Raw genomic sequence first — 15,547 nt, 5'->3', positions numbered from 1 at the left:
CCATTCTTGACACTTCACTTTTTGACCATGGCTATACCTCCCTACTGTGCTACTGTGGCCTAAGCTTGTCTTTGACTTCTGTCACTGTTTCTGTGCCTCCTGATCCCCGACTCATTCCATGGGCTTACTCCAGGTTCAATTCTGATAGTTGTTTGACATTTATTCATGCTATATAACTGAGATGGGACACCTCTCATGTTGTCAAGTTGTAACTTTTATCTGGTCAGTTTAAAACTCATGAACGTTGGACTGAAAAACTCTCTTGCCAGGGCTTCCCTGGTGGCTCAGTGGTTAAGAATCCACCTGCCAATGCAGGGGACACGGGTTCGAGCCCTACTCCAGGAAGACGCCACATGCCGCGGAGCAACTAAGCCCATGTGCCACAACTACTGAGCCTGCGCTCTAGAGCCCGCGAGCCACAACTACTGAGCCCACACGCCTAGAGCCCGTGCTCCGCTACACGAGAAGCCACCACAATGAGAAGCCCGTGCACCACAACGAAGAGTAGCCCCCGCTTGCCGCAACTAGAGAAAGCCCGCGCGCAGCAATGAAGACCCAACCCAGTCAAAAATAAATAAATTTTAAAAAAATCTCTTACCTACAATTAGACAGAGAGCTTGCCTTTAGAGCCTTCTCTGCCAACATTTTCCCTTTCCCTCTTCCCTTCCATACCCCTGTATATTTAGTTTACTAATTCAGGATACCTGAAGAAGGTCTGACCTAGATAATTTTCTCTTACACAAAGGTAGAATGGTCATAAATTCCCTAAGCTCACCTAGACAAAGACTTTATTCTCTATCATGAAAGCCTCTTGTCATGCCCTTTGAGGAAACCAGGAAAGTTTCTAGTTCTGCTGTCGGGAAGGAGAGAGTTATATTATTGCTTTCCCAGACTAGGGCTGAGAATATATCTCCCCATAGAAAAAAATGTTAATAGGTGATGGTTGGTTTATCTGAAATATTATCTTTTAGGTATGTTACATGGAAAGTAGCTTTTTGTGGGCTAATACATAGAAGCCTTTAACAGAAGAGTATTTTTATAGAAAATGACTTTGAAGTTCCACACTGACAGTAGCTTTTAAGACAAAATCTAAGCAAAAATTAAGCCAAGCATGAAATCCAAATTCTTCCCAAACAAGCATCACATTAAAACAGTAACATGGTTAAACTAATATAATCCCCTTCTGTGAATATACATGTGAATAGACCTAAGTGTCTTTCTATATTAGAGATCAAATTCTATTTCACATACCTGTTGTCTTCCTCCAGCTTTATCCTGGATAATAGTCCTGACAACAGCACCAGTAAAAACATAAGATCTGAAAAATGAACTGACGACATTGCAAAGGCCAATGGCTATTAAATCCTGTAAAGAAATGGCAAATACTTTAGGCCCACTGTTTGTCAAAGAAGGCTGATTTGAGTTTGAACTAAAGGCATACTGTTATTTCTTATGTATGAAGACAGGGTTGTTTACATCACTTCAAATAACACTGAAATATTATTGGAAAGAAGTGAAGGATGGCAAATCTGATTCCTTCATTTTAGCTAGAGATCATAAGGAAAGTCCTTTTTCAAAGTGAGTAAATGAGACATTTGCCTTATTATTCTCTTCTGCATGATTGCTGGGAATGTAGGATGACAGGGAGAAATATAGTACTATTTTTCTTGCTTCCTTCTATACTATCCTAAAGTCAAAGTGGGACACTGATTGAACCCAGGCCAGGCAGTGAAAGCCCAGAATCCTAACCACTAGGCCACTAGGCCGTGCCAAGCGGCTTGCAGGATCTTAGTTCCTCGACCAGGGATTGAACCTTGGGGCCACGGCAGTGAAAGCACCGAGTTCTAATCACTGGACCGCCAGGGAAGTCCCCATATTCCCTTTTTAATTTCTAGGGAAAAGGCCAAACTCAAAATGGTCGGAGACTAAAAAAAAAAAAATGACAAGGACTATTTCTGGGAGGCCAACTTAATTGTATTATTAGCCTAGTTTTGATATTCCACTGCATTTCTTTTTAAAAAATATTTATTTATTTATTTGGTTGCACTGGGTCTTCGTTGTGGAATGCGGGATCTCTTTAGTTGCGGCATGCGAACTCTTAGTTGCAGCACGTGGGCTCTAGTTCCCTGGCCAGGGATGGAACCCGGAGCCCCCTGCATTGGAGTGCATTGCAGTGGAACCCCTCCACTGCATTTCTTATTGTGCTTTGGCATGTGGTTGACTTCTAAGGACTTGGTGGAAAGGCAGATAAAAGAAGAGGAGAGGAACTCTGCTAGCTTAACAACATGATGCCATACATTACCTTCTTGCCTCCTTACACCATATCTGTTCTAGAGTAACAACACGCATATTAATTCAAGTGGCTTCAGAGTTAAGTGTGCCACACTTCTCAAAAATCCTTTGGTAGGACTTCCCTGGTGGCGCAGTGGTTAAGAATCCGCCTGCCAATGCAGGGGACACAGGTTTGAGCCTTGGTCCGGGAAGATCCCACATGCCATGGAACAGCTAAGCCCGTGCACCATAACTACTGAGCCTCTGCTCTAGAGCCCACGTGCCACAACTACTGAAGCCTGCGCGCCTAGAACCTGTGCTCCGCAACAAAAGAAGCCACCATAATGAGAAGCCTGCGCACCGCAACGAAGAGTAGCCCCCACTCGCCACAACTAGAGAAAGCCCCCGCGCAGCAACAAAGACCCAACGCAGCCAAAAATAAATAAATAAATAAATAAATAAATAAATTTAAAACATCCTTTGGTAATTGTAATTCAAATCATGGCCCAAGTGACTCTCTGGTTACAGAAGAATCCAGTCTTCATTTTAACTGCAGGCTAAGGTTAGAGAACAAAGATTAAAGGGTCAGAGAAAGTAATAGAAAGGCCTGTCCTCTCACCTGGTTGGAATTGACGTCATAGTTATGGAAACTGGCAATCTTCCTGCCCAGAAATATGAGCAGAGAGGAGCTCACTAAAGCTAAGGAGAACGCTTCTAAAAGAACTTCAGTAAGATTGCTCACATCTGGCGTTACAGGAAACAGGAAGCTGGAATACAATGGTGGAATTATTCTTAGATAGCAGGAATCATTTATTGGCATCTCCCCCACTCCAACCTTATCGTACTTTATCATCCATATCAAAAGGTCTGACCCTTTTTTAAAAAATAAAAATAAGAGATAAGAAGAGCAACTCAGGCAGCAGCTTGCAAAAACTGCCAGCAAATCAAGCCAGGTTACAAAAGCCATTAAGAGAACATGCCCTGCTATCTTCTAGTTCAAGGTTTCTGCCATGTACCAATGGCAACAAATAGGACAGGCAAAACTACAAAAATTGATGACAAATAGTTTATTTACACTGTTTGAGACCATACCAGTGGGTAAGCAATAGGCTTATATCATATCTAAGATGGTTTAGAGCTAAAAAGCTCAATGTATTCCCTTCTAGTCAAACTCAGATCTTTTAGGGTATAATTTTAGTCATTGTCCTTTGTAAAAATTGCTTCTGATTCTTATCCACACCTTTTTTCCCCAATTATTTTAATTGGGGAAAATACACATAACATGATTTACCATCTTACCCATTTTTTTTTTTTTTTTTTTTAATTTATTTATTTATTTATGGCTGTGTTGGGTCTTCGTTTCTCTGTGAGGGCTTTTTCTAGTTGGGGCGAGCGGGGGCCACTCTTCATCGCGGTGCGTGGGCCTCTCACTATCGCGGCCTCTCTTGTTGCCGAGCACAGGCTCCAGACGCGCAGGCTCAGTAGCTGTGGCTCACGGGCCCAGTTGCTCCGTGGCATGTGGGATCTTCCCAGGCCAGGGCTCGAACCCATGTCCCCTGCATTGGCAGGCGGACTCTCAACAACTGCACCACCAGGGAAGCCCCCATCTTACCCATTTTTAAATGCACTGTTCAGTGGCATGAAATACATTCATAATGTGCAACCATCACCACCACCTACTCCATAACTCTTTCATCTTGTAAAACTGAAACTCTATAACTATTAATCAATAACTCTCCATTTCCCCCTCCCCCCAGCTCTGACAACCACCATTTTACTTTCTGTCTTGATGATTTTGACTACTAAGTACCTCAGATAAGTGGAATCATATAGTAATTGTCTTTCTCTGACTGGCTTATTTCACTTAGCATAACGTCCTCAAGGTTCATCTATGTTGTAGTATATGTCAGAATTTCCTTCCTTTTTAAGGCTGAATAATATTCTATTGTATGAGGGGAGTTGAATGCTAAAATATTTGGATTTTCAGTGCCCAAATTAAGCACATTCCAGAACCGTTATGAAGCCTTCAGTCTCTCTCTCCCACTTCACAATTAATACTGAATTCCAATCAAATCTTAGACAATTTCAGCTAAGCCACTGGGGCTAGTCACAAACAAGAAAAGTCCAGCCTTAACATGCTGCCATTGTGAGTTCATAGGCACTGGGGAGCCATTGAAGGTTCTTGAGCAGCAGAAAAGTCATGTGTTAGGAGTATCTGTCTACAGAAAAAAAAAAAGTGCTCCAGTTGGGGCATTGTTGCGAGATAAATACAGCTTTGTTTAAAGTTTATCTTTCCCTCACACCTGCCATGCTGTGAAGGAGAGTCTGTTTGATGTTTGTTTTGTCTGATTCACCACCCACTGAATTATTCTGTCATGAGTGTAGCAGCTTCAAGAGTTAGGGTAAAGGCACAGACTAGAGTGAGTTCCAGATTCTATGTGACCTCGACCAACTCAGTCTGAGCTGTTTAATTTGTATTCAAGAGATGTGACAAGATTCTGTTTTTTAAAGGTGACAGTGGGTCACCTAGTATTCTAGACTCAATGTGAATAAACTAAAAATTCACTTCCATATCTTTGTGTCTAAGGTGTTTTGTGTGTAAAATACTTGTGTGGTATATTCCTTTTATTACTTCTATAAATAAAACTATATTCTTACTGTCAAAAAAATATTCTATTGTATGTATATAACACATTTTGCTTATCCATTCATCCATCGATGGACACTTTTGTTTCTTCCACATTTCAGCTATTGTGAGTAATGCTGCTATGAACATAGGTACACAAATATCTCTTCAAGACACTGCTTTTAATTTTGGGCGGTATATATCCAGAAGTAGAATTGCTGGATCATTTGGCAATTCTATTTTTAATTTTTTGAGGAATCAGCATACTACTTTCCACAGTGGCTGTACATTTTACATTCCCACTAACAGTGCACAAGAGTTCCATTTTCTGCACATCCTCACCAACACTTGTTATTTTCGTCTTTTTTTTAAAAAAAATAGTAGTCATACTAATGAGTGTGAGGTGGCATCTATTATTGTAGTTTTGATTTGCATTTCCCAAATGATCAGTGATGTTGAGCATGTTATGTGTTTATTGGCCATTTGTGTATCATCCTTGGAAAAATGTCTATTCAAGTCCTTTCTCCACTTTTTGAGTCAGGTTGTTGGTTTTTTGTTGTTGCGTTTTAGGAGTTCTCTATGTATTTTGGATGTTAATCCCTTATCATATGTGATTTGCAAATATTTTCTCCTATTTTGTGAGTTGTCTTTTTTTCTCTGTTGATAGTGTCTTTTGATGCACAAAAGATTTTAATTTTCATGACTCTATTGCCCAAATCTATGTTAGTAAACCTTAAATATTTAGTATGATAACAGCATAAACTACTGTTTTTTTCCTTCCTGCTGTTTTCTGTAACATTCAATTCTTCATCAGCAATTTAGTTAAAAGGTGACATGGACATGGAAGGAACTAACCTAAATTGTTCAGTTTTTCTAGTCCCTAGCAACCATGGATAAACAGGTAATAAAAAGGGAGTTCAAAGCAATACCTAAAATTAGATTTTTGAAATGTTTGTTTCTCTACCTATACCCTTGAATCTTATGATGAAATATAAGCAAAGGTTAATTGTGTGCTTTTTAAGTCATTAATAACAGAAGCGTATTAAGTAAGTATAATAGAGGGGATATTATACTAGATTTTGGAATTAAATAGAAATGGGTTCAAATAGTAGCTCTGACACTGACCAGCTGTGTGAGCTTGGATAAGTAACTTAAACTTGGTAACCCTTAGTTTCCTGAGCCATAAAAAGAAGATAATATCTTCCTTATAGTATTACTGTGAGGAACAAATGACATAAAATAATTATGTAAAGCATCAATCCCATTGTTGCCCTTGTCATTTTTTTTTCCTGAGGGCAGAGACCAAGTCTTATTTACCATTGTATTCCCTGGTACCTAGGTTGCCTGCTCACAGTTTAAAAAAATTGAACAGAATTTCAAATGTATTTAATCATCATTAGATTTCACTGAGAACTGGTAGGATATGAGATTAATTCAATCTGGTTGCATCAAAGTAGCCTCTGTTTTGTATGCTGGGGGCTAGCCAATATCATTGACTCTTTGCTGTATTCCCTATTGAAGAACATGAGGAAATAAGCAATGCTCTTCAAAAGCCTTCTCCTGAGCCAAGAAACTGTGGTATGCTGCCTTTCTTAGCTAAAGTGATTCATCTGGTCAAGGTTAAAGAAACTATAATTCCCTAACAGAAGCAAGAGTGATGCCCCATAGTTACTGGTAGGAATCATAATGTAAATTAATTGCAAGTCCTTAAGAACTCCATATGCCAAACTACTTGAAGAAGGCTTTCTACTCAGAGTGATGAAGTAATGTTGCTCAAGGACACCGATTCAGTCTAAGTAGGTGAAGACAGAAGGAATGCTCACCTCCTGAGCACTGAACCCCAGGGAGAGGTTAGGAAAACAGAGGTATCTCTTGTCCCATCCTTGAGAGTTAATCAGACAGGTATGGAGGTTGAGAAGGTTCATAATGTGCTGTGAGAAAGATGCATGAGTCTCTCTGGTATTCATTGCATCCAGTAGTTTACTTGGGTAAGGGGATTGGCTCAACCATGGGAAGAGAGTCTAAGGCTGACCAGAGAAGAACGGGGTTGTCCTAGCCCTTGTCCTTTAGAACCTCTGTGTTCTAAAATGAACTTGAGCCCATGACCCGGATTTGGCTGTGGCCAGAGACTGTTAGCAGAGAATATTGTTTAAAAAAAAATTAATAAACAGAAAATAATTAAGTAGAGTTGGGAGACCAAAAGGGGGAGTTCTCACACCCTGTGACCATTGCAGAGCCCAACAGGAAGAAGAAAGACTCCTCTTCTTTCCTGGCAAAGGATTCAGCCAATGAAAAGCCATAGATTTTTTGTTTACCATAGCCACCCCCCACTCCAATTTTATTTTTTCCTTTATAAAAACTTCTTCCCTTGCTGTGGGAGGACTTGCATGTGACTCGCCATGGTTGCAGACCCCAAATTGCAATTCTTTGCTGATCCCGAATAAACCCATCCTTGCTGGAGAACTAACTGGCACTCTGTTTGTTTTGGTCAATGATACCAATCAGGCTATGTAGTCAGAAGCTAAGAGGAGTTAACAGGAAGGGAAAAGTAGTCTTGAAAAGTGGAGTTACCAACCTGTAAGGAATCATATCAATGAGCATCTTGCTGTTTTCTGTGTCCACGTTTATCTTGTTTGCAAATGCAGCGAAGCCAATAATCTGTAGGGGTTTAAAAAGAAAAGGCATGTGATCATCTAAATATTATGTATTGCTTCCAAGAGCAGAGGTGCCCATAGCCTCTGGCAGCACAGGGAATGCAATACGCGGCAGTCCCTATACATGAAGGTTGGAGAAAGAGGCAGTGCCAGTTCAGTGGAGCAACAAAGGCAGAAGTCCTCCCCGACTCTTTTGGTTTCCTGAACTCTTTTTAGCACTGTAACCAGAATGAAAAACAAATTCAGGCTTGGTCTCTGACATAGTAATAGGAAAAAATGGTTGCCCAAGACTTTTCTTTCCTCACCAACTTTAAATAATCTGGATCAAGTATAAACATGTTTTCAGATAATAGCTGTACCAAGACCTCAGTTTTAAAAGTTTTAAAATCTAGATACACTGTCCCAATACAAGTAAGCCCTCTGGGGGATTGTTGAGGTATATTGATAATCATTAATAACCGTTAATAAGATGGAGCAGCATTTGATAGCACACACGAAAAATTGCTTTAGCAAAGCAATTATTTGCTTTTTTTTCCTCCTTTCATTTCCTTCTGAAATGCCAAGTCTCCCTTCCATTTCTAATGTCTGTTAGAGGGAAAACAGACAAGCTAGCAGCTGTTACACCTTATAAAGACCTCACACCAAAGCAAATTAAAGCAGAGACAAGAGACCTCAATGCCCATTTTAAAATAATAATATATAGTTGCTTTACCCCATTATCCCTACTAACACATAAATATTTTCCCAGCATCTACTCTAAGAGTTCAGCCAGACACTGAGCAGGATAGCAGTTGGTTTACCTGTGATGCTGTGTTCAGATGATGACCCCTAGGAAGCCTACAGATCAGAATGGAAGGAAGATCTGGATCAACAGAAAAGTTGTGATCTTTATATAGTTAAGGGACAAGAAGTGTGGCAAGCGGCCAAGAAACTCTTTCATTTCCAGTATAAAGGTTACACTTGCTCATTAAGGAAAATAGAGACAATATGAAAAATTTAAAAGCAGAAATAAATCATCCAAAGATAACTACTATTGATGCTTTTTTTTGGTGTTTGCTATATAGCTTAAATATCCACATATACAAATACACACATACACATACATTAATTATGAACATACAGTATGTACAATTTCTTACATCTATGAAACTCGTGAATTATTTGTCAGTTTATTTTACCTGGATCCCAAATATTGCCTTAAAATTTTCCCTTAATATTTGAGACTACCATCTAAAGGACAGATTGGAGGGTATGTGCAGTTTCCTCCAGCACATCTTTCTTTTTTTTTTGGCTGCGTTGGGTCTTCGTTGCTGCACGCGGGCTTTCTCTAGTTGTGGCAAGCGGGGGCTACTCCTCATTGCAGGGCGCAGGCTTCTCATTACAGTGGCTTCTCTCGTTGCGGAGCATGAGCTCTAGACGCATGGGCTTCAGTAGTTGCAGCAAGTGGGCTCAGTAGTTGCAGCACATGAGCCCTAGAACGTGCGGGCTTCATTAGTTGTGGTGCACGGGCTTCAGTAGTTGGGGCTCGCAGGGTCTAGAGCACAGGCTCAGAAGTTGTAGTGCATGGGCTTAGCTGCCCCATGGCATGTGGGATCTTCCCAGACCAGGGATCGAACCCAAGTCCCCTGCATTGGCAGGCGGGTTCTTAACCACTGCGCCACCAGGGAAGTCCCTCCTCCAGCATATCTTTTTCTTTTTTAATATTTATATATTTTAATTTTATTTATTTTACTTTTGGCTGCATTGGGTCTTCGTTGCTGCATGCGGGCTTTCTCTAGTTGCGGCGAGTGGGGGCTACTCTTTGTTGCGGTGCGTGGGCTTCTCATTGTGGTGGCTTCTCTTGTTGTGGCGCACGGGCTCTAGGCACGCAGGCTTCAGTAGTTGTGGCATACGGGCTCAGTAGTTGTGACTCTCAGGCTCTAGAGCTCAGGCTCAGTAGTTGTGGTGCACGGGCTTAGTTGCTCCACGGCATGTGGGACCTTCCCCGACCAGGGCTCAAACCCGTGTCTCCTGCATTGGCAGGCAGATTCTTAACCACTGTGGCACCGGGGAAGCCCATCTCCAGCACATCTTAACAGTAGTTTCTTATGGGGTGTTGTGAAAAGCTTTTCACCCGCTACACCATAGCAGCTCTCATCCTCCCTCTCCTACTTTCCTCATTTCCAAGTGAAACATGGAGGTCTTTTTCCAATTCTAAACTACATCTCTAATCCCTGCTACATAGTAGAAAATGTTCCCAATCACTTGACTTGACATGTGTATAAGTAGTGTATTGCAGGCTTCAATAACCTTTGAGGATAAATCAGGTCACAAAAATGTTTAATGCCTAATTTGCAATAATTCTAAGTCTCCACCTCCATTTGTTGCTGGACCTCAGTTTATTCCTCCACTTCACTTCATGGTGCATCCTAATTACTTATAGCATTGCCCAAAGGAATGTCTTATCTGTGGCTCACAAACCAATCTGTCAGCCATAGTCAACCCACAGCATCCTCTATACTCTTACTTCTCTCCTTTCCTAATAACCCAGGTTAATGTTATTGCCTTTGAGGTTGCTTAAAGGAACATCACGATGATCCCTGCTGCTGATGTCTCTTAAAAGAGGGTTGATTTGTGACAACATGGATGGGCCTTGAAGGCATTACGCTAAGTGAAATAAGCTAGACAGAGAAAGACAAATACTGCATGGTATCACTTATACATGGAATCTAAAACAAAAACAAAAACAGTCTGGCTCATAGAAACAGAGAGTAGAAAAGTGGTTGCCAGGGACTGAGGGATGGGGGAATTGAGAAAGGTTGGTAAAACAGTGCAAACTTTCAGCTACAAGATGAATAAGGTCTGAGGATCTAACGTAAAACATGGTGACTATAGTTGATAACATTTTATTATATACTTAAAAATTGCTAAGAGAGTAGAACTTAAATGTTCTCACCAAAAAAAAAAAAAGATAAATGTATGGGGTATGGATGTGTTAATTAACTAGATGGGGGAAATCCTTTCACAATGTATATCTATATCAAATCATCATGATGCACACTTTAAATATCTTATAATTTTATACCTGAATAAAGCTGGAATAAAAGAGAGACACAGAAACAGAGATAGAAACAGAGAGAGTGCGCTGATGTCTGTGTCACAGATGCCATCTGCTGGTGACTCCAAAGCCTCAGTTTCCTAAGAAGCCAGAGCTGTACTTGGTTCCAAGAGAAGGAGAGGTTGCCTCTGACTCCACTCCCCAAACTCCATATGCACATTGTCCCCTGGGTCCTAGGGCCCCACTATCCGTATACAGTGTTTTGGAAGGTCTTTTATAAAAGCAGCCATTCAGCTCTTGGCCTTTATGAATTGATAGCTTTTTAACTACTCCAAGTAAGAAAGGATATGCACCTCCACAAGAAGTAGACAACAGTTATGAGACAGAGCTTGGTCTCAGTTTCCAAAGCAATTCCTATACTCTTTCAATCGTGAAGAGTATGGACCTGGATTAGTTAGCATAGAATATGTTATACTGTGGCAATATACAAACCATGAGATCTTAGTGCCCTAACACTTGAAAGTTGTTTTTTTACCCACACAAAGTCCACTGTGGGTCAGTGTCTCTTCAGGACAGCTTCTTTGCAAATACTGCCTTGGGGATCCAGGCTAATTCTACCTGGAGACTCTATCACCTCAACATATAGCCCCTATGATTACTACAGCAGGGGAAGAAGGAACAATGGGAACTCATGCCTATTCGCCTATGCTTTGACCCCAAAGTTGCATGGTCCTGCCTAACTACAAGGGCAGCTGGGAAATATAGGGGAGCACACGGTGAACTTTAATTATCACAGAACACTTCTTAAAGGGAAAATAATGCTCATGGACACCCAAAGATTTATTGATCCTTGTAAGAGAAATGCTGACTCCAAAAACCTGAGCTTTACTTATGAAAATGTGTTTACTATTGCAAAAATGTTAACTGCAAAAGATAAATTTTATCAGATTTCTTTTTCTTTTTCTTTTTTGGCCGCATGGCACGGCTTGTAGGATCTTAGTTCCCTGGACCAGGGATTGAACCCATGCCCTCCTCAGTGAAAGCGTGGAGTCCTAACCAGTGGACCACCAGGGAATTCCCCCAGATTTCTTAAAACAAACAAGACATGTTATCTTTAGACAACATTTTTTTAATATTCTCGAAAAGAGAGAAAACAATCATATTTATTTAGTTTAACATTTCCCCTGATCTAAAGAAAAAGATGTTAAAAAAACCTAGGACATATACGTAAACACACACCTTCCCCAGCAGCCCCTCCTCCCCAAACCCAGGCTCTGCCACTTAGTGACATGGATTAGTTTTCATTTAACATCTCATCTCCCTCAATTCCTTTACTGTAGCAAAAGGAGAATGAAAGGAGGCTGAATAACAGTGTGGTTGCTGCTATATTAAAATAGAAATGAAACCTCTACATAAAAGAATACAGAAATTCATCAACACTGAGCATAGGCCTGTCATGTATTTGTTTGAAAGAAGAAAGGTGTGAATAACTGAAAGTACAGAAATATCAATTGTAGTTGACTTTCGATAGTGCAGCTACAGGAATTTCTTTTCCTCCTTTTTTTTCTTTCTGTTTTTCAAAATTGCTAGAATTCCCTGGCGGTCCAGTGGTTAGGACTCCATGCTTCCATTGCTGGGGGCCTGGGTTTGATTCCTAGTCAGGGAACTAAGATCCCACAAGCCACGTGGCATGGCCAAAAAAAAAATTGCTAGAATGAGCCTGTATTACTGTCATAATGGGGAAAAAAACCCCTTATTTTTCAAATAGTATGAAAAAGAGGCAACAGATAAAAGTCCTTTGAAAAATAAGAAGGTTTAAAAAATAGAAGCTAACTAAATGTATGTATTCAGCTTTGTCACAATTCAACATACATTTTAAAAATATTATTTTTACAATTCTCCTATGAACATTTCCCTTCCGAGGTTACTTGCTTTTAATTTAATTTAAAAAATATGTATTTTAAATGATCTGAACCATGAGTTTGGAGTATCAAAACACTTACCAGAAACATCCCACTTACACCAAAAGATAGATCATCCAGACAGAAAATTAATAAGGAAACACAAGCCTTAAATGACACATTAGACCAGACAGACTTAATTGATATTTATAGGACAGTCCATCCAAAAGCAGCAGAATACACTTTCTTCTCAAGTGTACACAGAACATTCTCCAGGATAGATCACATCTTGGGTCACAAATCAAGCCGTGGTAAATTTAAGAAAATTGAAATCATATCAAGCATCTTTTCTGACCACAACGCTATGAGATTAGAAATCAATTATGGAAAAAAACTGTAAAGAACACAAACACATGGAGGCTAAACAATATGCTACTAAATAACCAATAGATCATGGAAGAAATCAAAGAGGAAATCAAAAAATACCTAGAAAAAAATGACAATGAAAACACGATGACCCAAAACATATGGGATGCAGCAAAAGAAATTCTAAGAGGGAAGTTTATAGTAATACAATCCTACCTCAAGAAACAAGAAAAATCTCAAATAAACAACCTAACCTTACACCTAAAACAACTAGAAAAAGAAGAACAAACAAAACCCAAAGTTAGTAGAAGGAAAGAAATCATAAAGATCAGAGCAGAAATACATGAAATAGAAATGAAGAAAACAATAGCAAAGATCAATGAAACTAAAAGCCGGTTCTTTAAGAAGATAAACAAAATTGATAAGCCTTTAGCCAGACTCATCAAGAAAAAAAAGGGAGAGGACTCAAATCAATAAAAATTAGAAATGAAAAAGGAAAAGTAACAACTGATACTGCAGAAATAAAAAGGATCATAAGAGACTACTACAAGCAACTCTATGCCAATAAAATGGACAGCCTGGAAGAAATGGACAAATTCTTAGAAAGGTACAAGCTTCCAAGACTGAACCAGGAAGAAATAAAAAATATCAACAGACCAATCACAAATAATGAAATTGAAGCTGTGATTAAAAATCTTCCAACAAATAAAAGTCCAGGACCAGATGGCTTCACAGGTGAATTCTATCAAGCATTTAGAGAAAAGCTAACACCTATCCTTCTCAAACTCTTCCAAAAAATTGCAGAGGGAAGAGCACTCCCAAGCTCATTCTATGAGGCCACCATCACCGTGATACCAAAACCAGACAAAGATATCACAAAAAAAGAAAATTACAGACCAATATCACTGATGAACATGGATGCAAAAATCTTAAACAAAATACAAGCAAACAGAATCCAACAACACAGTAAAAGGATCATACACCATGATCAAGTGGGATTTATCCCAGGGATGCAAGGATTCTTCAATATATGCAAATCAATCAGTGTGGTACATCATATTAACAAATTGAAGAAAAACCATAAGATCATCTCAATAGATGCAGAAAAAGCTTTTGACAAAATTCAACACCCATTTATGATAAAAACTCTCCAGAAAGTGGGCATAGAGGGAACCTACCTCAACATAATAAAGGCCATATATGACAAACCCACAGCAAACATCATTCTCAATGGTGAAAAACTGAGAGCATTTCCTCTAAGATCAGGAACAAGACAAGGATGTCCACTCTCGCCACTATTATTCAACATAGTTTTGGAAGTCCTAGTCACGGCAATCAGAGAAGAAAAAGAAATAAAAGGAATCCAAATTGGAAAAGAAGAAGTAAAACTGTCACTGTTTGCAGATGACTTGATACTATACACAGAAAATCCTCAGGAGGCCACCAGAAAACTACTAGAGCTTATCAGTGAATCTGGTAAAGTTGCAGGATACAAAATCAATACACAGAAATCTCTTGCATTCCTATATACTAACAATGAAAGATCAGAAAGAGAAATTAAGGAAACAATCCCATTTACCACCACAACAAAAAGAATAATACCCAGGAATAAACCTACCTAAGGAGACAAAAGACCTGTACTCAGAAAACTATAGGATACTGATTAAAGAAATCAAAGACAACACAAACGGATGGAGAAACATACCATGTTCTTGGATTGGAAGGATCAATATTGTGAAAATGACTATACTACCCAAAGCAATCTACAGGTTCAATGCAATCCCTATCAAATTACCAATGGCAATTTTCCAGAGTTAGAACAAAAATTTTTACAATCTGTATGGAAACACTAAAGACCCCAAATAGCCAAAGCAATCTTGAGGGAAAAAAATGGAGCTGGAGGAATCAGACTCCCTGACTTCAGACTATACTACAAACCTACAGTAATCAAGACAATATGGTACTGGCACAAAAACAGAAATATAGATCAATGGAACAAGATAGAAAGCCCAGAGATAAACCCACGCACCTTCAGTCACCTAATCTATGACAAAGCAGGCAAGAATATACAATGGAGAAAAGACAGTCTCTTCAATAAGTGGTGCTGGGAAAACTGGACAGCTACATGTAAAAGAATGACATTAGAATACTCCCTAACACCATACACAAAAATAAACTCAAAATGGATTAAAGACCTAAATGTAAGTCTGGACACTATAAAACTCTTAGAGGAAAATATAGTTAGAACACTCTTTGACATATTTGTCAAATGTCAAATTATGTCAAAACACAATTTGACATAAATTGCTGCAAGATTTTTTGACCCACTTCCTAGAGTAATGAAAATAAAAACAAAAATAAACAAATGGGACCTAATGAAACTTAAAAGCTTTTGCACAGCAAAGGAAACAATAAACAAAACAAAAAGACAACCAAGAGGATGGGAGAAAATATTTGCAAACAAAGCAACCATCAAGGGATTAATCTCCAAAATATACAAACAGCTCATGCAGCTCAATATTGAAAAAAACAAACAACTCAATGAAAAAATGGGCAGAAGACCTAAATAGACATTTCTCCAAAGAAGACATACAGATGGCCAACAAACACATGAAAACATGCTCAACATCACTAATCATTAGAGAGATGCAAATCAAAACTACAGTGAGGTATCACCTCACACTGGTCAGAA

The 15,547-nt window shown here is 39.3% G+C and overlaps 1 protein-coding gene across 9 annotated transcripts in view; it reads right to left on the bottom strand.

Moving 5' to 3' along the window:
* SLC26A8 (solute carrier family 26 member 8) overlaps positions 1 to 15,547 on the bottom strand; it is a 71,572-nt gene that overhangs the window by 23,986 nt on the left and 32,039 nt on the right. For all 9 annotated transcript variants that reach the window (XM_082412570.1, XM_082412572.1, XM_082412571.1 and 6 more), the window contains 3 exons: positions 7,473 to 7,555; positions 2,891 to 3,038; positions 1,252 to 1,365 (listed from right to left, as the gene is read on the bottom strand). In XM_082412570.1, coding sequence (XP_082268696.1) covers positions 1,252 to 1,365; positions 2,891 to 3,038; positions 7,473 to 7,555 — 345 coding nt within the window. The remainder of the gene's footprint in view (positions 1 to 1,251; positions 1,366 to 2,890; positions 3,039 to 7,472; positions 7,556 to 15,547) is intronic.

This window comes from Balaenoptera physalus (genome assembly GCF_965194825.1).
Source record: "Balaenoptera physalus genome assembly, chromosome: 11".
Taxonomy (NCBI): Eukaryota; Metazoa; Chordata; class Mammalia; order Artiodactyla; family Balaenopteridae; genus Balaenoptera; species Balaenoptera physalus.
The sequence above is the reverse complement of the archived record's forward strand: the minus strand, read 5'-3'. Positions and strand labels throughout refer to the sequence as shown.